This window comes from Chlamydotis macqueenii, chromosome 1 (assembly GCF_036417535.1).
Source record: "Chlamydotis macqueenii isolate bChlMac1 chromosome 1, bChlMac1.mat, whole genome shotgun sequence".
NCBI classification, from domain to species: domain Eukaryota; kingdom Metazoa; phylum Chordata; class Aves; order Otidiformes; family Otididae; genus Chlamydotis; species Chlamydotis macqueenii.
The window spans coordinates 124439823-124462368 of record NC_141556.1 but is presented as its reverse complement, the minus strand read 5'-3'; the positions used below and the strand labels follow the sequence as shown (position 1 = coordinate 124462368).

At 43.9% G+C, this 22546-nt stretch overlaps 1 protein-coding gene across 1 annotated transcript in view; it reads left to right on the top strand.

Moving 5' to 3' along the window:
• The window catches only part of TSPAN7 (tetraspanin 7), a 101686-nt gene extending 83038 nt beyond the window's left edge, over window positions 1-18648 (top strand). The window contains exons 2-8 of the mRNA XM_086766563.1: window positions 441-629; window positions 2862-2936; window positions 4386-4481; window positions 6338-6493; window positions 10814-10897; window positions 17148-17220; window positions 17519-18648. Of these exons, the coding sequence (XP_086622689.1) occupies window positions 441-629; window positions 2862-2936; window positions 4386-4481; window positions 6338-6493; window positions 10814-10897; window positions 17148-17216 (669 nt within the window). The 3' untranslated portion in view covers window positions 17217-17220; window positions 17519-18648. The remainder of the gene's footprint in view (window positions 1-440; window positions 630-2861; window positions 2937-4385; window positions 4482-6337; window positions 6494-10813; window positions 10898-17147; window positions 17221-17518) is intronic.
• Window positions 18649-22546: the final 3898 nt, after the last annotated feature.

Sequence of the window (22546 nt, the reverse complement as noted above, 5' to 3'; positions counted from 1 at the left end):
TGAAACTTTGGCAGGAAGAAGGATGGGACATCAAGCAATACGGTTTTGTGGTTCAGGCAGTTTTTGTGGCAAAACTCAGGATGTATGAGATGGCAGCAGTTATTGTTGGTTTTTGGTAAGAGTGATGGTGCTGGCCACCTTTCTCAGTTGCTGTAGGGGCAGAGAGCCTGTTCCTGCAGGTGGTAAACTGCTCCTCCCTTGGCAGTCATCAGCTTTGCAGTGATTAGTCCTAGACTTTGGACCTCCAGTGGCAGTCTTAATGTAACATCTCCAGATGCTGGAAATTAATTTTCTCTATCCATCCCTCTGGAGTTAGTAAAAGTCTTGAGGCTTCCTTCTGCCAACGCAACAGTACCAATGAATCTCTTCAGGATCGCTGTGTACTGAATTTGGTTGCCTGCCCTGGTAGCTCCTGACAGCTTTCTTCTCTTGCTTTGCAGATCACAGGTGTTATCCTTCTTGCAGTCGGCGTCTGGGGCAAGCTCACCCTTGGCACATACATCTCTCTCATTGCTGAGAACTCCACCAATGCCCCCTACGTGCTCATCGGAACGGGTACCACAATCATTGTCTTCGGGCTTTTCGGCTGCTTTGCCACTTGTCGTGGCAGCCCATGGATGCTGAAACTGGTAAGCATGCCAAAGTGCCTTAAGCAAGAGGGGAAGAGGTTCTGTTGAAGTACTGGGATTCCCCCAAACCCCTGCCAAGCTTCACCAGATGTCCATGTGGTTTTTTAGGCACATCAGCTAGATTTTATTGATCTTAATGTTCAACACATGTGTGTTTTGGACAAAGAAGGGGGAAAAAAATCTTTGCCAAAACCAGTTGTTGATTGAGTATGAATGAATGTTGCTACTGCACAGCATACAGGCCCATGTGTGGTTGGCAGTGGGGTGAAATGCTGTTGACGAATTACTCTATGAGTAATTCTACAATTGTTCTGGGTTTTTTTTTGTGAGCCAGATGATAGATAAGTATATTTACAATCTTAAAAATGTCCAAAGCAATCATAAATGTGAAATTCATTTGAAGTATATTTTAAAGGGGTCATTTTAATACTCTGATGTGAAATCTATGGAAAAAATATTTAGTACCTTCTAAAAGCACACCAGCCTTTCTTTTTCTCCTGACATTCACTAGAATAAAACAAGTCAGCCCCAGAAAACAAAGCTCTGTATGGTATGTTTGTCCTCATTTCAAAAGCAGCGTGGACTTGAGGTACACTAAGCAGAGGTACAGCAGCTGTCTCTCAGTCCAGTTTAACTTCTCTCCCTATAAGGTTATCTGTTCTGAGTTTTCCAGCCTATCCTAAAGTGCAAAGTGACCATAGGTTAAGCAAATCTATGTGATAAACTGTGTTTCTAGGAATATTCAAGAGCAAAATCCTACCTATGTAATGATTTGAAGGGTAAAAATAGCACTTGTGATGCACTGAGATAGTGGAAAAGGGCTTGACAGTACAATGCATCTCCTGCTACAGTATTTTGAGGCTGATTTTTTAAGGAGATGGGATAATTCTTCTCCAGTTTGAACTGGATTTTTACAAAGGATATTCTAAAGAGAGTTAATTTGCTCAGCTGATGGCCCAACAGGGGAGAGGTAGCAGCTGCAGATCGGCCAGCAGGTCTGTGTTGGTGGCCAGTTGGCATGTACCTAGTGCTATCGTAGGCACACACTGCTGCTGTCTCTTGCTGGTGATGTGATGTCAGAGCATGTGTAGAGGCTTGTCAGAGTTACTGCAGTCCAGATGGGAAAGGGATAAAGGTGAAAGAAGATGAAAATCCACAGGAATTCAGGCTCTGCTAGTTGCTGCATAACTCACGTAACTTTTTTAGAGGTATGCCATTTACAGTGGCACGTGCTGTTCCAAGCACATGGTTTTATTTTTATTGTACATGTAAGAAATATTTCAAAATTTTCTTTCTCTCCTGAACAGAATACAGGCAGTGATTTGACAGCTGCATTAATTGTAGAGAATTATTTTTCTACTTCTCCCTTCACTGTTGTCCTCCCTTCCCCAACATTCTTCCATTAAAAGTAAATTTCCCGCTTTCCACTAAATCCTGCTAGGACTGAGTTTAACTTAAAATGTTGCCTTTTTTGCCTAACTACTATTTAGCATGTGGAGAAAAAAAGGTAATTTTCCTTCCAGAAGATTAAGCCCCAACTTCAGACTTTACCATCCCACTTCATATTTTTTTCTTTACGTTCTTCATTTCTGCTTAGATGTATTTTTAATAGTTTGTAAATGTCTACACTGAAAACACTGTTTTCAAGGTTTATTTAGCTCCGGATCCAAATGCTATTCCTAAAGCCAAGCATAGGCTTTGGCTTAGCAAGGTATTTGAGGCATTTGTCTAGTATTACTGTGAGAATATTCCCAGTGAATTCAGTGGTTCAGTTCATTCATTGGAGAAACTTCAGGAATCGAGCAGCAAATCCTGGTGTAGAACCGAGGTAGATAAACATGAACCAAAACACCTGGAGGAGCCTGTTTACTTTAGCAGAGTGCCATGTGAACATAAAGAGTCTGTTTGTATTCCTTGTTGCAAGATCAAAACCTGAGTGACTTGGATCCATCTCTGGCATGTGAGTGTTTTTTAATTTATATGAGAATGCTAAGAAATGTGGGAACAGAAATGTCAGAAAAGCTAGTAATTAGACAATGCATATAATCTGTGAGTTGTATAAACACATATTCAGGCAATAACCTATGTATCACACAAAAAGACCTTTGGTTTATTAACATCTTTAAAGAGTGTCTAGAGTGGAAAATTAAATTTTATGTGGTAACTGAGAAGTATCTGTGCTGAGATAAAAGCCTGTCACGTTCTGACTTCTCTTGTCTCCTTCCTTTTCAGTATGCCATGTTCTTGTCCCTGGTGTTCCTGGCTGAGCTAGTGGCTGGCATTTCAGGGTTTGTGTTTCGCCACGAGGTAGGTGGGAATGTGCTGAGTTTGCATATGGCAGTGCCTCCCTGGGCAGGAGCTGCTGCAAAGTTCTCTGGAGCGTGGCAAATGTGTAGGTCGCTGAGCTCGGCGGCTCCATACACATCTCCAGGGATGCGGCTGATGTGCAACAATAACATGTGCAGCTCTTAAAAACTGATGCGATTCCAAATGAAGGGATTTAGCCAAAGCTCTTGGCCTCAGCTGCCCGATAATTTACCCTGGAGCTATCATTCTTTGTGTGCCCATCATGTAAGATCTTCTTTACATATGCTGAGGGCTGCAAAATAGATTAAATACTTTTCTTAAATACAGCTTCTTCAGCCAGGCAAGTGCTTGTTTATATAAGGCAGAGAGCACTTCTGCATCAGGCCAGACTTGATGTTTTGTAAATCATTTTCTTTTTTGGGGGAGGAGGGAGTGGGATGGGATTTTGTTTCTATCCTGAGAATAAGGAGAGGTTACAAATAGAGTGAGGTAAGAAACTGGGATGGGAAGAAGCTTTGAAAAAACATGATGGTCTAGATTTGTAGTAGCACTTCTGCTTTATCCACTGTAATCAGGTCTATCTCTGGCTTTAAGTCCATGGATCTACATGCCATTAGTGCTGAACCAGGACAACCTCAGAGACCCTCCTTGCCTGTCCTCTTTGTATTAACTGATTTTCTAGTCTCCTCTTTTGACAAGATATTTCCCTTGCTATCGGCTTTTCTGGTGTCTGCCCTTGCAAGTGGTGGATAGTTTTTAATCTGATCTTGAAACACCTATCTATCTGCTGAGGATTGCTGTTTCATCTGGCCTAACCTGCAGCAGCCTCAGTGCCAGGTTACTGCTCCCATTTGGAAGAGGCAGTCTCTTGTGAAGGTCACAGACATGTGGGTTGCCCAAATCATCTGCTACCCAGCCCCCTTACAACCAGTCGAAGTACCTTCTCCAGCTGAGAGACCTCTTGTTCCTTACCTAAATGCTTTTGGCACTGTGGATGAGAGCTGCAGCCCAGTCAGGGGATTCGTGTCTTCTTTTTTTTGCCGCTGGCTTCCGTCAGCAAGGAGTTTGCACAAGCTCTGGCTCCCACCATGCGTCCATGAGCAGAGAGAAGCAGTCCTTCAGACTTAGTGCTGGAACAAAGTGTTTGGGACAAAGCATCAAAGGATATCTTTCTTATAGGTTAAGTCATTTTCTGTTTTTTTTAAATGTAGCAGTTTGCTGGCGTAGTTTTCTTTCTATGTCCGATAGACTCCACTTGAAAAATGGCACGAGTGGCTCCTGACCATTAAGAGGAAGCCCTACGAGCTCTAAAAACACACTTGAAAATGAGTGAGAAGGGCTATTTTGGGTGCCTTGTAAGGTTTGGAAATGCATTTGCTTCCTGCAAAAACTTCAGATGTTATGCTTTTCGTTGCTCACGTGGGTTATTTTTTTTCCTTGCCCTCATAGATCAAGGATACTTTCCTTAGAACATACACTGAAGCAATCCAGAATTACAACAAGAACGATGAGCGGAGCCATGCAGTGGATAACGTGCAGGAAAGCGTAAGTCTAAAATTGGATATCCAAAAGTAATAAATAAAGAGAGACGAAGCATACATTCAGATTTGATCACAGAACATGACGTGTGGATGGCTCAATCTGCAAGCCGTATATTGCAAGCAAAATTAGAGGCTGGCAAAGCTGATCTAAAGAAAAAGTATTTCAACTGATAGGCTTGTACAAGATGTTTAAGTTTTAATAAACAAGCTACGTAATAAAGACAGGACCTGTCCCACTTGCTTGTTGTTGGTGCTAGATCTTGAATTAGGTTTAGGAGACAGTTTTATCCCTTAAGAACAAGGTGTTCTTATGGGAATGTATCAATAGGATTATGAAATGTTGTCAGTTTGAGCTGGATGAGACAGGATTTTATAATCTAGCATCCTGTATCACTAATAAACTGCAGCAATTCTCTTCAGACGTACAAGGAGAGACTGGCAAAGGAGACCTAGTGAGTTAAGGGAAGAAACAGAGTATATTTTCTCCAGAGGAAAAGGGGGTGAACAAACATGCTGCTGAGGTCGGCAATGAAAGTTATTCTGTGGCCATGGTGGAGGGATGGATTAGGTGCTTGGTGGAAGAGCCTTTCTGACCCACAGGGTGTGATAGCAGGGCAATGGGAGGTTGCCTTGCCTTCCAGCAAGGCACAGCACATGAGCAAATGCCACAGCATGGCCAAACTGATTTGAGATGCCAACCACAAGGGAGCAAGTCCACCAACTACGAGACAGAGCAATAAAATTCACATTTAAATTCCTACTGGAAACTGTACCATAGCAAGAAGTTATCCCCTTCAGTTCATAATACATTCTATAAGCCAATTTGCTTTCCATATGATTGTAACTTGCTGAATGGCTGAAATTTTAATGTGATTGTTTTGATGACTTCTAGATCTTCTTTAGAGATTACAGCTATTATGTTGGACCTCTCAGCCTATTTGAAACTGTGCCTCTAACCTGACTTCTCCGGGTTAGCAGATTACTGTACTGCTCTAAACTGAGTATATTCTGCCACCAAATTGTCTGTTTGCCTAATGTTAACCTGTATTTTGAACTTCTGATTCCTTGCAGTTGGCTAAACTAAATAGTTTTGAGTAATTGTTCAGTGTTTCTGTCGTAGTAGAATGGTAATTTCATTTGTAGGTCTGTTTTTAAAGAAAGTGCATTTATAAGCCCTTTTCACACAGAAAGTTCAGCACATACTCCATATCTTTGAGTGACTATCTTCTAACTTAGCATCTAGAGCAAAACATCCTTCCCAATTTATGATTTTTTGTCTAATTTCATAGACACACTCTATGAACATATGGTCTCTGTCTATTCATAGCTCAGTGAATTTTCCTAGAAATTATTTTGGTGAGTTAGAGAGCCTTGCCTCACCTTAGCAATTTGTACTAGTTTGACCCTGTATGTCTTACATGTAATTCTATGTAATGCTTTGGGTATTTTAAGGCTGGGGTTTTTTTACCACATTGTGAGGCTATGTCTCTGAATTTCCAAGATCATCTTTAATCAAGTAAGTAAATAAGCAAAGGAAACAAATGAAAAAAAACCCCAACAGATCTTCAACTAAAAAAAGGTGGCTTTATGGCTGGGCCTTTGTCAAATGTTGCAAAGAATAGCTCTGCTCATAAAATACCTTTTTTTTTTTTTAGTAGGTCATCTGCTCTCATCCTCTGTAAATGAAATTCTTCATACTTTCATGATAAATGAGGCAGGGAGGTGATATCTGCTTTTCAAAACTGGAAACAACCTGTCTTCGTTTTTATTATGAGCTTATTAAGTAAGCAGTGACGATTCTGTACTAGTTTTAATTCTGGTTGGTTGGTTTGTTTGAAATCTACCTCTTATTCCTTGTAGCTGAGCTGCTGTGGCATTCAGAGCTACACCAACTGGAGCACCAGCCCTTACTTCTTCAAACATGGCATCCCTACAAGCTGTTGCATGAACTCCAGTGACTGTAATACTCAGGATCTGCGCAACATGACCGTGGCTGCCACTAAAGTAAACCAGAAGGTACCAGTAACGTTGTGCCAGAGGCAGTTGTTGTGAAACCATCCAGTATACCACTGGAGTGTTGCGTTTTGTTTCAAATGATAACGTGTGTATTGGGCTGGAGTGATGGTAAGGAGGAGCTTTGCCCTCCACTTGCTTTCAAAATCTTTAAGCCGACCTTTCTCAAATGACCAAGTGCAGCCATATTTCTGATTAGGAGGGGATTTGTCCCCCTTCCTCACAGCAGAGGCTGAGGTATGACATTGTACACAGAGGCAGTGCTGGCCAGGCACAGGACCACGAGTGGCATGTGTGCTCAGCTCCCCCTGAAGGTTAGGTCAGTCTGCACTTCTCTGCTTCTCTGCTCCTTCCTGCTGAATGTGGTGGGTTTTTTGTTGAGGACAAAGATGTAGCTAGGTGGAGGGAAGGACAGGCTCTAGTCTTGCTTAGGTTCAAACAGTAATTTCAGTGCTGGAGCCTAACTGTCATCCCAAACACAGAAAACACAAGTGATGGACAGCAAGCACTGTGGTTGGCTGGTGCATTTACAATAACTCTTAAGAAGATCTTCAAACATGTGCTGCAAGCATAGCACAACCAAAGTGATCCCTCCCTTGGGGTCACCTGAAGGATCAGGTTGGAAAAACAGAATATGTTTGGAAAAGCAGGCTGGGAAAATGGAAAGAAAATTAATAACTGGGGAATAAAAATACAGAAAACATAAAGAGAAGGAGGAATAAAGAGAAAATAATGCTGTATATATAGCAGACACTGCACTGCAGAAATGCAACTCCAGTTATTGCTTTAAGTGCTGGTGCATCATCAATTCTCTCTTTCTCTCTTGAGATTTGCAAGAGGCACTAGACAGTTCGTTGCTAAAAGGAATTATATTGTGGCCAAATCACCAAGCTAAGTTGCAGCACAGCTTAATCAGACTTAAGGATTTTTTTTCTGTTTTTGTTTTCAGAGTTGAATTTAAAAAAAAATAAATAGAAGTCCTGAGTAGATAACAGGGGAAATAAGAAAATTCCTCTCTGTTTCTGTTTTTTTTTTTTACCTCAATCACCTGTGAATCAGGAGGCTGAAATGGTGGCTGAGTACAGCTTGAAACATCTTCCTTTGAAAACCAGTCAAGTGGACAACATTTTCTAGCATGTATTTAAAAAAAAAAAAAAAGATACTAGAGGATTATTTTCCACTAAGCCTTTCTTTTCTGTGATAGTTTAATGAGAGCCACTTGTTGCAGACATACGTGGAACACTAGTGACATCCATCTGTTACCAAAATCACAGTCACCACCAGCAAATTAATCTTGAAGGATAAGCCACTCCATTCAGTTGCACTTTGTGAACTTGTGGTAACTTTCTGGTTTTGTATTAGTGGAGAGAAGGTGAGAGGCAGGACGAGGTGGATCCAGGCAACATGCAGTACAGCCAGCATCTGATGCAGGCAGAGTGTCTCCTGAGCAGCCTGTCCTGAGCCCCTGCTTCTGCCCACCTTCCTGGCAGGGAAGCTTTCTGGTGTGACTGGTACTCTGTCAGCAGGTCCCACCTTTTCAGTTCGGCGTGGTCATACGCTCTGAATCTTTCCTGGCTGCATAACTGAGCAGATGCCATTTGCATTCCCAGCACTGATCTGGTGTATTCCCAAAGTACAGGGCTTGTTCTGCGTGCTCTGCATGTACACATCCCTGTCCACTTGTGAGCTCCTCTTGGCAAAGGATGCCTGCAAAATTGTAGGAAGCAGCCGAGGGATGAACGAGCTTGTGCTAGTCCAGGGCTAGTAACTTGCTTCAGCCATGCTTACACTTAAGCATCTCTCCTGCAAATGCACAACTTGCCTGGCAGAAGAGGAATGCTGATTCCTCAGGAAGCAGTTGACTTAATTACTTTATTTAATTACCTAGGGGAAGTTTGAATGTCCTGCAACATCTGAAAAATTGTGTCCCATTTTCTGAGATAACCATTTATAATCAAAGATTGTAAAGATTTCTGTTTAGCAGTTGTGAGATCTCAGTCGTCCTAAGTGTTTGAGCAAGGTGGGATGTTTCTGACAGGGGCATGAGAATAAAAAGCAAGCAGGAGGAAATGTTGTGTGGTCCGATGCTTTCACTTCAGATAGGAAGCAAACATTGCCTCTGACCCAAGCTCATCTTGGAAATAGGCACTTTGCTCTGTGTGTGTTGGAAAAAAAGGAAAATACATATTGGTTGTGTTGTGAAAGACCCTTGTTACTGTTTCTGTGGATAAGTGTATTTAGAATACTTCTTTTCATTGCAAAACTATCAGTAAGACAAGTTTTGATGAGCTATCAAATTACTATCAGTTTATGACAACTAGTGATGTATTATCCAAAGAGGATTAAACTAATGATCTAGGGGTAATGGTTTCAAAATAGAGGGAGATAGACTTAGATTAGATATGAGGAAAATTTTTTTCACAATGAAGGTGGTGGAACACTGGCACAGGTTGCCTAGAGAGGTGGTGGCTGCCCCATCCCTGGAAACATTCAAGGCCAGGTTGGATGAGGCTCTGAGCAACCTGATCTGGTTGAAGATGTCCCTGCTCCTTGCAGGGGGGCTGGACTAGATGACCTTTAAAGGTCCCTTCCAACCCAAACTATTCTGTGATTCTGTGATTCTATGATTCTATGATCTGGGAAAACACAGTCTTCAAATGAGTAGAGCAATCAAAACTCTCCTCACTTGAATGATTTTTAATGAGATCTGTCTCCCTCAAATTACCATTGTTGTTAGATGTTGTGTCTCTTGAAGGGTGTTGAACAGAACAGATTTCAGAAGAGCTAGGAGAACATTAACCCATGTCAGACAGAATAAAAGCACTGCTTGAGAAATCTATTCTCGTTTCATAGCATGTAAGACACACACAACTGTAGTTGCTTGATGTGTTAAATAAGTAAGCTTGAATCTGACATACTGTACACTGTTGTAAGACGTAATTAAGGATTTGTATGTACACTTAAACATTTCAGAAAGGAACTGCAGCTGTGCTGGTCCTCCGCTACTATTAGGTTTACCACTTCATTACTCTCAGGATTAAATGAAATATCTTCTAATGTTATAAAAGAGGTTGAAGAAATGATACAATTTACTTCATGAATGGCCTGTCTCTAACAAAGGACATAATTCTTTCTTTCTATCTGTTATTTTTTACAAGCATCTAATGCTCTGAAGTCATGTAAAGAGTTCCTAAAGTATTTGCAGAAGTGAGGGGGGTGTGGATGGAGGGGGAATGTGGAGACAATTCGCTCTTATGGGACAGGAGTCCAAACTGGGAAAGGGAACTCACTTTTATTTCTGTTTTTTCCAACTTCTGATAAAGTGAATAAAGTTATAACATTAAATAAAATGCCTCGGGACTGGCTTTAGAGAAAGAGTGGTGTTGGTCATTTGAGGAAGCATGGCAAAAGGGGCCAAGAGGTGGCTTTCGATTGTGTGGGCAGGTAGGTTAGTAATGAAAGAAAAAAATAGACATTATCCCTTTTTTCTTCAAGTTTTGCATCACTTGTATAGATTCATTTAGACACCACAAACTATGAAAGCTAATTTCAAATTCTTTTTTGAGGGGTAAAGTAGCTGAGGGGAGAAATTTGGCAAAAATTATCATATTGAGGGGGACATCTCAAAAAAGGCTATCCAAGAGAAGGGCAGACGTGTATGAATCCTCTGGCCCTGGTGTGGGCTGTGAATTGAAGCAAGTCAGCTGCTGGAGTCAGGGTCTGAGCTAGAAAAAGAAAATTGGGCTTGGGGAGCAGGACAGGGAGTTTTATGTCCAAGAGCAAACGAACCAAGAAACTTCATAAAAAATCCTCGATAACTTTGTTATATGATTTAAAGTTATTGACTGCTCAGTACCTTGCCTGGTGTCCTTTGGCAGGTGAAGGCAAGCAGAATGCCTCACTGGACACCTGAAGCACGCTTGTATTAAATATCTGGAGTATTAGATCAGCATCATTTATTCATTTCTGACATCTGTATTGTATTATAACATTACCTTATTTTGTTACTGGTTTGGTTTCAGATCAAAGCTATATTAATGTTTTTTAAAACTATGTGAACTAACTTTCTTTAATAAGATCTATAAAAATAAGTGCAACATCCATTTAGCTTTTAAAAGTAGTGAAATACATTTATTTCTTAAAAGGACTGGTTTTACCAGCACTTTCCATCATTCACTCAGAATTGCTATTAAATAAAAAGATTACATTGTTGGAAATTATAGCAAAAATATTGTCCAGCCAAGTCCATTTTAAATGAGAAATTTGTATGTATGCATTTGTGGCAGACAAGGTCAATACAAGGAATTATTGTTTGTTTTCCAGGGCTGTTATGACTTGGTGACCAGTTTTATGGAGACAAATATGGGAATCATAGCTGGAGTGGCTTTTGGGATTGCGTTCTCACAGGTAAGTACATACACACTTCCCTTCCTTTTTCCCCCCTCTCTTTTTCTTTACCCAGACTTCAAGGAAGGAAGGATTATGGAAAGGGACTGAACTCAGCATGCTCATTAGGCCTGAGGTCATCTGTTCATTGATTTTCTTTTTTTCAACTTAAATGAAGTTTCTCCTTGGGAATATCAGTTACGGTTGAGCTAATGACTAGCTCAAGGAAAACAACTTGTCCCTCCACTGGGTCAAATAGAGGTTAACCCAATAAAACATTGGCTTAAATGGAGCATAAACAGCTAAGAAGACAAATAGCTTATCTGTTGTTTGGATAGGCTTCTATCTAGACTTCAAATAAGAGTGCACCTTCAGGCCTCCTCATCCTAGACCTGGAGCCTGGAGGGGGCACTTGGTTTTGATGACCAATTTTTTTTTTCCTTTCTTTTTAGCACCGATCACTGAGCAGAGATCTACCAAAATCAGACTATTAAACCAACCGTTTGCCTGCATCAAAAGGAGTTTGGCATGGGAGGGACAAAAGGAGCGCTAAGAAGGTGTTTGCTGCTCCCTGATATTCAAACTGCCTTTACCTAGAGAGGAGTTGGGGAAACTAAAGGTCTGGTCACAATCTTCTGATCAAGAAGGGGCAGGAAAACACCTGCATCTTTCAACAAGATGCTCCTTTATACTAGTCACTTTGTGTGGGATGGCAAGGAGTGTCCTGGAAACATGCAGAAATGAGAGAGGGGGAAACACAGGCAATGCAAAAGTGCTTGCAGAATGGTTCAGCAAAAACACCAGCGACATGTATGATGCTTGAACCACTTCTACCTGAGAGGCAATCTGCCTTCTCTCTGCGGAAAGTACACAGTACAACTGCAAGTGTTGTATTCTAAAATGATCATGCAACGTTCATTTGCTTCATTCACACAATATTAAAAATCTAGGTCCTGAGGCAACACTGGAGATATATGAATATATTTGTTGAATGACTTATGTTTATCCAGTGGTTGGAAAAAAATGAGGTGCTAGGAAAAATTATTTGACTTCTTAAAACTCCTTAATTGAGATAGTCATCTGTAGATTTACACTGTGCTGCACTAGAAAGAAGTGATTTGCCAGTGCTGTTGCTAGTGAAGGGCAAGTGAATTAATGGGAGGGCTGTGGCTGCCCTCTTGCCCCTGTTGCCCCATGTGGTCAGCCCATGCTCGGCTGCACAGTGTTTTAGTCACCACTCCCCAAGGTTTAATTTGCTCAGCAGTTACAGTGGCCTCCAGTTTCTTCAGAGTAACTGTCCCCAAGCCGTGTGGAAAATGCGTACCATGCCCTCTCAGTCAATGTACGCATAACCTGAGGGAGCCTTAAAACTGTTTGGGCTCAGACCAGCTGACTGTCCTGCCTTGGGCATATCTGAAAACCTAATGCCTTCTAGCCTAGGTGTTAGATGTGAGAAGCCCATGATTTGGCCTGTAAGCCTGTTTCATGTGGGCATAAATGTTGGTCCATCATACCACCAGCCACCCAGAGTGTGTGCGTGGCCATCAGGTCTTTGGGATCCAGAAGCAGTGAAGCCACCAGGCTGGAGCTGTTGGTGCACGGAGCAGGGGCTATTTTGGGGTTTTTTTTAATAAGCTATTCTAGTTCTTGTTGAATGGTTACTGTTGTCTTGATACTCTTCTCCAACCTTGATTATGGCTTGATTACTGCTGTAGGACTCTAGGCTCTTATTTCAGTTTGGTTTCTAGACAGCCAGAAGGCTATAAAGCATCTTTTAAAATGCTTCATGTAAAACCATACAAAAGAAAAAAGGGATGAGTAGAATTTTACAGTTCATATGCTGCTGGGGCAAATGCCTGTGTAGGACTAATCCTACCTGAAAGCCTTTAGTGGGTCTATCATACGTATGATAGGCAAAGCATCATCTTATCTTGCCTGAAAGTTGTTTGCAGCTGGGAGGGAGACTGTAAGAAGAGTGCAGCTGGAATTGTTGGTCTTTTGGGATGCGTCAGGATGTTTACTCCAGGTCATCAGTTGTTTGTGAGCTCAACACAGGAAGATGGGCGGCCAGAGTGTGGTCCCTGCTATGGGAGCCCTTTGGCGCAAGGTGAGATCACCATGACAGGCTGCAGGCAGCACAGGGGGGAAGACAGGCACTTTGCCACTGTGGCTCCAAGTGAAAACCAAAGTATGTTTTTGATGTGGTGCTGGCAGCTCATGCTGCCTGATGGCAGCGTGTGTCCCACTGCCAGCTGGGGATGTCGCTCCCCTGCATAAGCGCAAGGCTCTGGCACTCCGAGTAGATGCTTAGCTGCTTGGGGTATTTGCGAATGTGTAAAAAGGAGAAGAGAGGGGATGTAGGGGAGAAAAACGCATCTCTCCTGGGGTGTGAAGAGTAAAGGCGGCCAGTTACCATTTACTGCCTAATCTGTTTTGCTGGACCCAATTAGGGATGGTGTTTACAAATTGATTTCAGGTTAACCGTGGCTAGCAGTAATGCCAGGCAGTGCTCCAGCTGTAGGCAAGGTTTTGCTGTTCCTCCTGAGAATAGGTTTAATCTAAATAAAAGACAAATTGCATCATGTTGCTCTTCTCCAGTAAAGCATGCTCAAGGGCCTTTCCTTCACATGATTTGTGAGGTGTTGACTAGCATGGGGAATGTGCTTATTCACAGAAATAGGGAAAGTTGATGTAATGGCATTGCATGTCTCACAGGCCTGGCACAGGCCTCCCAATCGGAGTCAGAGTTTAAAAAAAAAAACTGCTGTGTTGCTGACATCGTCTGCATTGCTCCTCGGGCTTGAAATAATAATAATAAAATACAATTTGATTGGTTTTGGAATCAGATGCCAATGCTGACTTCCAGCTGGAATCATTTCAGTTTAGCAGGTGCTCTTCAGAGCAGCAAAATGATTGCTGTGTTGTGCCCAACAGAGAATAAAATTATGCAAGCAGCAGAGACGATGAAGAGTTTTGTCTAGATAAAACTACAGCAGAGGCATTGGCTTAAGGGGCACAAGAGGCAGGGTTTGGAGGGGGTGGCAGGGTTTGGAGTGGGCTTTATAGGTTATGGTTGCAGTAGAGTCCTTGACTAGGGGAGTCACAGTGTTAAGGCCAAATTATTCCTTTTGTACTGACGGGCTGGAAGCCAGGCGCTCTCCACGTGCTCAAAACCAGTTCCTGAGCTCACACAGTTTCTGTCATTTGAAGATATGTTCTCGTGCGACTACAGTCCCCCTCTGCAGTGCAGCATCCACCTGCCCTCTTTGTTGTTCACATTAATGTGAGTAGCTCTGCCCGACTGGATGCTGCAACTCTTGTCAGAGTACAGGGAGGCTGCGCCTTGGCCCTAGCACAGGATTACACCTCAGTCACCCCTTGCACCAGGGTTAGGGAGTGGGATCCGTATCGGGAACCAATATGTGACTAAAAATCTAATAGAAGACCAATTTTGTTGCTTCTAAATACTAACCAGTGTGGATTCAGCGTGGAGATAGGGCCTGTGCCAGAGGCATACCACAGCACAGGAGGCTGACTCAGGTGAGCAATTTGTGACATGAAAAATTTGCTGTCTTCTAAAATAGAGCCAGGGAACCTGGATGCTTGAAGATCTCATGGCAAGGTAAATCATTCAACTAAACAATTATTCCTGATGGATAAAAAAATCCGGTTTTAGCTTACTTGATCTACTGATGAATTCCCAGTTAGTTCAACAGATTTCTATTTATAGAAGTTCTCTCAAAGAATGAGAAATGGTGAAGATACTAAGAGCCAAAATAAAATAGAAATTCAAATTGCACTTCGGTTTCTCTTCAGTATAATAGGATACAATAAATATGTCATGCAGGACAGCTTCCAGTCAAGGTTAACTTCTGGAAAATATCTATATTTAAAAGCCAGTTTGTGATGAGAGGTAAGATTGCTAGGAAGTTGATGTGGATGGATTTCAGTGGCCAGATCTGAGATATGCCTGAGACGACTGCTAGAAACCATGGAGAGCTGAACAACGCACGCACTGCATTCTGCTCTCTGGAATGAGCTTTGGCCAACAGGATGGTAGTAAAGAAGACACACCTGAAGGATGTGGGTTTCCCAGTGTTTTAAGCCAATTAATTTGTCAGCATTTTCACGTTTCCTGTGGCAAGACAAACTCTCAGTTTGCTGTGTAATAGTTTGGGGGACAAAGATAATAAAAAAAAGAGAAGAAAGGAGAAAAGTGAGAGATAATACAAATGCAGAACCAAGTCTGGCATCTTAGCATTCAAAAAACTGAGACTATTAAAAAGAAAAAAATAAGAAGTGGATAAAAGTTAAGATAAAAGGGGGAGTGAAGACCACTCATTTGTGGTTCACAGACTGGGAGCCTCTAACCTGACTTAAATGCAGAGGATTGTAGTTATAACTCTAATGAAAGAGCACCATGAGGAAAATTCAATTCAGCAACTTAATACAGTATTGCCTCTTCTTCGCTAGAGGAAGGACAGTGCTCTTGTGGTTAAATGTGGAGTCTACACACCTTGGAAAATGTTTGGAAGTTCATCTTCCTGAAAAATGCAGTAGGGCAGAGAAGTAACCTCTGAGACCAACTGAGGAAGGTGAGAGAAGGCTGAAAGGTACCACAAACACAGAAAAGGGATAGTGAAGTGGGTGGGATGGGGCCACCCAGAGGTACTTCCTCTGTTCTGCCGGTCAAAGCATGGAGACATACCTGCAGGGTTGCTCTATGGGGAATCTCATTCTCCAACACTGAACTGAGCTAAAGAAACATTGCACAAGTAAGCAGTGGGGGTCTTAAAGCCTCTCTCGTAAACGCACAGAATGTGTGGGTTTTCAGCAGCGCTTCCCAAACAGCTAAATTGATAAAATTTTGTGCCAAAATTTTCCTCATGGTGCGCTTTCATTGGTGTTTGGTTGCATGTGGGGGACGGTGGGGATTCATGCTGCTTTTAAAGATGACTCCAGGTCCTTTTGAGATGCCCAGAGCGGTCCTGGTGGACACTGAAACAGAAGAGGGACCAGTAGCAGCAAATTTCTGGCAAATGAATCATGTCTTGACCAGAAGTGTGGTATCTTAGGGGCAGAAAACAGTTTATCCGATTTGAGGTACCCTGGCTTGGTCTTGATCTGGGCTGATGCCAGCCCAAATCTGGTAGAGAAGATGTATATTTTGATGATAATTGCATTAACAAGGAGCACTGATGGTCTAGGGGAAAGGACACGCAATCCCAAGCGTGAAATAGAGGAAGGAGCCAGCATGGATGAGCAGGCAGCCAGGCGTTATCTATGCATGCACTGCGGGGTCTGAGGGAGCTCCGCTGCTGCCAAAAGGTTGTGATCCCCCTCCTTGAGCACCGCTGCCTTTTAATGCGCTCTGCCCGCAGCAGAAGGAGAGGGGCAGGGGTGGTGGTGCCCCACGGGCACGGGTGAGCCGGCTGGAGGAGCTGTGACACCCCCTCCTTGGAGCCAGGTCCAGGGAAGGCTGGTCCTTCTGCAGAGACGGCCCTCTTGCCTCACCCCCTGTAGCCAGGGATGAGCTGTAACAATCTGGTGATGCTCGTGAGTTAATTGACCAACCCAAATGAGAAAAGCGAGGTTGAATTATTTACAGTATATTAACGCTGTTGGCATATGCAGGAAACGCTAACGAACTGCAACAGGCGAAGCGTTGAAATGACTGAGTGCTTATTGACGAGTGGAAGCCAGGGATCTGTTTTCAATAATCTGAGTGACAGCCAAGGGAATAGTGAAAGACTTTTTTCTTATTTATTTCCAGATTTATAACGCTCATTTCTCTGGTGCTGCATCATTTGTAAAGAAAGCATAACCGCTCTGAGGCGTTAGGAGGCTTTTCTCCAGCACACTCTTGGCAAAGTCAAGGGGGCTGCCAGCTCTTGGTGGCGGTGGGTGGTGGCAAGGGACCCGGGTGGAGCTTGCGAGTGAGCCGCAGCTGGTAGCGTGCCGATACCTCCACTACTTTACTCATCCACGTTTGATTTGGCCAGGCAATGACAAAGGGATTGACAAGCAGCAAAAAGGGATGCTGCCTAAAAAGGGATGATGCCTGATAAAAATCAAGAGGAAAATCTGATTAAGAAAGCTGGGAGATTTTAATGCTGTTTTTCTGATTAGAGCGGTCCTTAAGATAAGACATAGATTTTGTAGTGCATAATAACTCCAGAACATGAAACCTCTGCTCGCCATGGCCTCTCCTTCACTCTGCATTCATTTAACGTAACTTCTTCTATTCTGTTTCTGTTCTTGTCCGGCACAGTTGATCGGGATGCTGCTGGCATGCTGTCTGTCCCGGTTTATTACTGCTAACCAGTACGAGATGGTGTAACAAGGTGAGCTTTCCCCACTTTCTATCCAGTATGCTGTAGACACTCCAGTATATTGTCATGGCTGTGCTGCTTCTGCTGAAGGTAGCGGGCAAGCTTTAGATGCTCAGCATGGTCATCGAGAATTAAGTCTTCCCACGGGATATTCTGTTTGGTGGGGGGGATGGGGGGGAAGCAGGGAAACGCACTATTGACTATTTTGTCGTTTTGGTTTTCTTCTTGAAAAGGAAGGGCAAAATATCCACCGGGAAGGCTGTTAGCAACCAAAGCAACCCACTTCTTTTCTTTTATCCCCCCAACCCAGTCTTTCAGAGTGCGAAGTCCAGAGCCTGTCTCAAGATCAGGAGCTGCAGAATTGGAGAAAGACTGAAACGAATGTTATAGCACACACTGTCTCTCGCACGCACGCACGCACGCACACACCACACCCCAACACAAAGCAAGCACGTGCGCGCGCGCACTCGCATCCCACCTCCTGAATTCTGTCCCATGCGTAGTGTACCATTCTGTGAAGTACTGCGGTGCCACCGACAGCAGCCGAGTCCCCTCAGCCTCCGGACCCCAACCCCGTCCCCGCGGCTGGGCGTAGGACAGCACCGTATGTATGTTCTTGGTCACACAGTAGCTGCATCGTAAGTTAACAAAGGTAATTCATTAACAGCATCGATCAGGCTGTGCATGTAGTGACTGGAGGGCATAATTAGCCTTTCACCATGGTTAATAAGTGTTGCACACATTCATCTAAACCGGTATATGAAATATATATTCTTTTGGTTTTATCTTAATTCTTGTTTTGTTTATCGCTTTACTAAGGTTTTCATCCTTTCCCCCTTCCCTGCGCCTGCCCCCCTTTCCCCAAAACAAAGGAATCAGTAACATAACATAAAGATACTTGAAAATTATGTTAAGATATTGTGCTTGAAGGGAACCGTTATTCCTGATGTTCTTCTACATCTTTGATTCTTACTCAGTGTTGTATGCCTAGTGCGTATCCCAGTAGGCTTTGTCTAGTGCATTTTGCCTCTGAACCTGATCCTGTGTAATACTGTTATTAAGCTGTGTTGTTGCTTACTGTGAAGGCAGGAATTTTGCTTCCTTTATTTTTATTAGGTAGTGACGAACTAATTGAACTGTGCTGTACTGCGGCCTTCATACTTTTTTCCTGTTCTTTCTTTTTCTTTCTTTTTGCATTGAGGTTGCAGCCACCAAATACATTGTTGAATCAAATCGAAATAAAAAGATATACACACACACAAAAAAAAAATCACAAAAAAAACAGGCATAGGAAATATTTTTGGGGGAAAGCAAAAGTTTAAAACCTTTTTAAAAAAAATAGGACTTTTTTAATAATGCCTCTATCTAGCATGCCAACGAGAATGCGTTGATATTGTGAGTATTTGTGATATACGTATTAATAAATGGAACCATTACAGATTTCTAGCCGCATCCTTTTCATTCTTTAGTTGTAACAACACTCTTTTGAGGGGGGAAGTGAATGTGAAACACAAGTGCACAGCTTGGAGTGACATATCTTTATGCATATTTTAACAAATAACTTGCTCTTGGCAGAAAAAAATGTTATTACCCTGGGAAAAAAAAAGGAAAAGAGCTGGAATTGTTTCAAAACTCCTAGAAAAACCTTCCACAGCTGGTTTCACCATGTGACAAATGCATTCCCTCTGCTTTGCAATTTTTCTTCTTGTGACTGATACGATCTGCAACGTTTAATTATCCTGTCCTTAGCACTGCACCTGATTTTGGCTGAGGGTGGGGAGAAGAGGGATCTGGGGTTAAGGGTCATAGCCATCTTTGCTGCGTTTGTGGAAAGGCAAGCACTTACCTCTTTCTCATTTGAATACGTGAAGTGTTGAAGATCTGATGGAAAGCCCATGAAAGTTTAAATTTGGATGTTTTAGACCGAGCCCTTACAGTGGCAAGATGGACAGAGAAGACGACTTGAGGAGGGAAGCCCTGTAGCCTTCCATCTGTGGAGGAGCTGTGCAGTGCCTGTGTCCGCACAGCCCATACAGCTGCCAGAGTCCCAGCCCGTCCTCCGTCCATCTGTCCATCCATCAGTGCCATCCACCTGGTTACTGCAGTCCTTCCCCCCCAGGGAGGGCTGCCCTGCGTGGTGCTTCCAATGAACCTTTGAGTGGTGCTGGTGCGGTCGGTGCGCTCTCACTCACAACTAAAAGGCCGGGGCATACGCTGAGGCAGCGTGTCTTAAAAACCCCGGTAGCACCCTTGGCTTTATTTAGAGAGCACTTTGAGAGCAGGAAGGGGTGGGATCCTGCTTTCTTTGCCAGGGGGATGGGAAATCAGTACTCCGTGTTGATCTTGAAACACAGGTAATGTTTTTTTCTAGATTTGATCCACTGCCAAAACTAAAAGCTGTGGTTTGCAGCACAGTCTCTGCTTCTGTATTTGATTACAACACAGAGCTTCACATTTGGCTTCTGACAATTTGCATTTTTCAGCTCGGCTCTAAAATGCAGAACCCCACCGTATGCAGTCTTCGGCGGTGCAGTGCCCAGGAGCCGGAGCGCTGGCTGCGCTGAGAGCCGGGTGCACTGTAACACACTTCCACAGGCCTGCTTTGTTCCCTGAAAAACGTGAGCAACTCGTAGTTTCTTCATCACTTACATTTTCCCTATTATAAGTTGTTGGTAATGGGGACAGAAAGGCTTAGTACACTTGTGCAAGATGGGCATTAAGGTGTTGGGGAGTCTGAAGTGTATTTTGTGGCAGGATGCTGTTATGACTGGGGAGGCACTGACTTACAGCTGAAGACCTCTTTTCCCTTGGAGTCTCCTGTATCTGAGATGTTCCCCTGCCAATATAAATGAACAGCACATGGTGAGTTTTGTAGCACTTGTCCTGTGGAAGCGTGGTTCTTCACGCCACACATACACATGGACACACATGCACTGTGTGAAATGCAAAAAACTCGCCCATAGCTGAAAATGGTCCAGCTTTTAAAATCTGAACATTCCAGGCTGAGGTCAAAGAGCAGAAGAGCTTTTGTTACTTTTAAGAGGAGAGCTCCTTTCATCAGCATTTGTACAGTTATTACGTGTGAAAGTGTTGCTCCTAACTGTTGATAATTTTGGAAGCTGTCATGCAAAGTACCAGCACTGCACTCCAAATCCTGCTTATCTCACTCAAATAATTTTACTAATTTTTTTTCCCTACCAAGCAAATCTCTTTAACTTGAAGCAAGTAGAGCACTCACAAAGGTGAGCTGTCCATCTCCCTCCCCTTCCCCCTTCTTCCCCCTCATAGCCTGTCATTGGGGTTCGAAAATAATTTGAAATAGAGATTTGTAAATAAGAGGAATCTGGTCCACAAATTTAAATCTGCCCTCAATACAGCATCTGCTGTGAGGGAGCAGGCTGTCTTTAAGTTGGAGAACACCAATACAAGTCCTGCATAAATGCAGGGCACTTTGCGTGTGCTTTGCTGGGGATAAAGCTGCTCGGCGCAGGTCGAAGCGCTCACATTTGCAGTCGCTTCTGAGGGCTTAAAAACAGTCGCAGCCGCTCGCTCGGTTGCTGGGGCTACGAGATGCTGGAGTGATGCCCTTCTCCCAGAGGCACAGGAAGTTCATGGGGGGATGTTTTTCCACACCAGAAAGAACTGGCGCACCAGCCGCCCCAGTTTCCCTCCTCTATTCATCCCCAGGGAAGATCTCCCCTGCCCCAGGGAGGGAAGGGAGGGGGGTGAGGCTGCCTCCTCCTCCTTCAGGAGCCACCAGCAACCTTCCGGAGTGGAAAAGCCTCTCCTCAGTTTTCTTTCCTTTTTTTTTTTTTTTTTTTTTCCCTTTTTCCTGAAAGAAAGAGTTGTTTGTGCCAAGAGGTGTTTCTTTTGAAGATGCTGATGTTGGGTGACAGGTCAGCAGGCCTTCAAACTGTTCGTTCGAGCTTCCCCGTGCCCATTCAGTAAAGTATGTGCTCGGCTTTCAGGCGTAAGCGGTGGATTAAGTCCATTCAGCAAAGCCCTTCAGTGCATGCTCAATTGTTTCCCTCAGCCCAGCGGCACTCCTGCTTGTATCCTTCTTGTATGGGGTAGGTGTGTTAATTGGACTCTCAGCAGCTTCCGTGGAGAGGATCAGGCTGGTGAAGGACCCGCCAATGGCTCCCCCAGCAAAATCTCCCTGGCTTGGGCTGGGGTCACACAGCAGCAGCTCCAGCAGACAAGGTTGCGTGAGCTGGCACCACGGCATCCCCTGCCATGGGCACAGCATCCCTGTGGTTCCGTTCCTCCCTCCCGGAGGGAGAAGCTAGACAATGGAAAGGAAACAAAGCCAGGGCTGCCAATTACAGGTTAATGTCAGCTGGGTGCAGAAGGGAGGGATTTTCCCTCCTGAGGTCAGCCTGCCACTGGGTGCCAGGGGGGCTTTGCCTCCAGTACTGAGGTCCACTCTCCCGCATGAACTGAGTAAGCGGTGGAGGGGGCCAGCTTCAGCTGCGCTGGGCTGGGCTGGGCTGCCTGATCCCCTCCCCAGCAAATGGCATTCACCAGACCCACGCTGAGCAAAAGGAGGGTGGGCAGGCCTGGGAGTCGAAGCAGGTGATGAGGCGACTGGATGAGTCCTGGGAGGGGCAGGAGGAACAGGACATAGCTGGGGGACGAGGAGAGTGAAGATGGAGTGAGATTTGGGAGGAGGAAGAAGGGGCATTGAAACCATCTCATTTTGGCCCCAGTGAGCTTCTGGCTTGGTTTGGCTGCAAGGCAGACCAGCGGCCTTAGCTGGCATGTGCATCCCCTCCTGAGCTGTCTCCCAGGGCTTGCTTCTGCTGCGGAGGCCAGCTCTGAGCACTGCCAAGACGATAACATGGTGCTGTGAAAATGATTTTTCACCCTAGCATCAAACTGCGGCTCTGGGAGCAGGAGGCCATGCTGGAGGGCTTTGCTGGCTGCCGCCATCCTTGGGCAAACATCCCTGCTGAGGAGACTGGCTTGGCAGGACTGCTTATGGGATTTCAGTCTGTTGCTCTGCAGAGGACCCAATGCAGGGGCTAAAATTATTTCATCTTCTGTGACCCTTCCCCTTGACTTTAATGACTCATTACCATTTCAGATGATCTTAAGATTAGAAAATCAACGTGCTGCCAGCCAAGCCCCACCAACTATTTAGTTACTGCTGTGTAAAATAACTGGCATCCCACTGCAGGGGCAGGATTGATTGGGATGTCAGACTTCTACCAGGGCTGACTTAGGGCTGCTTCAGTAGGAACCTGCATAATGAAAATAGAAATGTTCATGATTCAACATGCAAATGACACTCCTGCTTTTTTTTTGTAAGTAAAAGTGTTTTGCCCCTCAAACATGT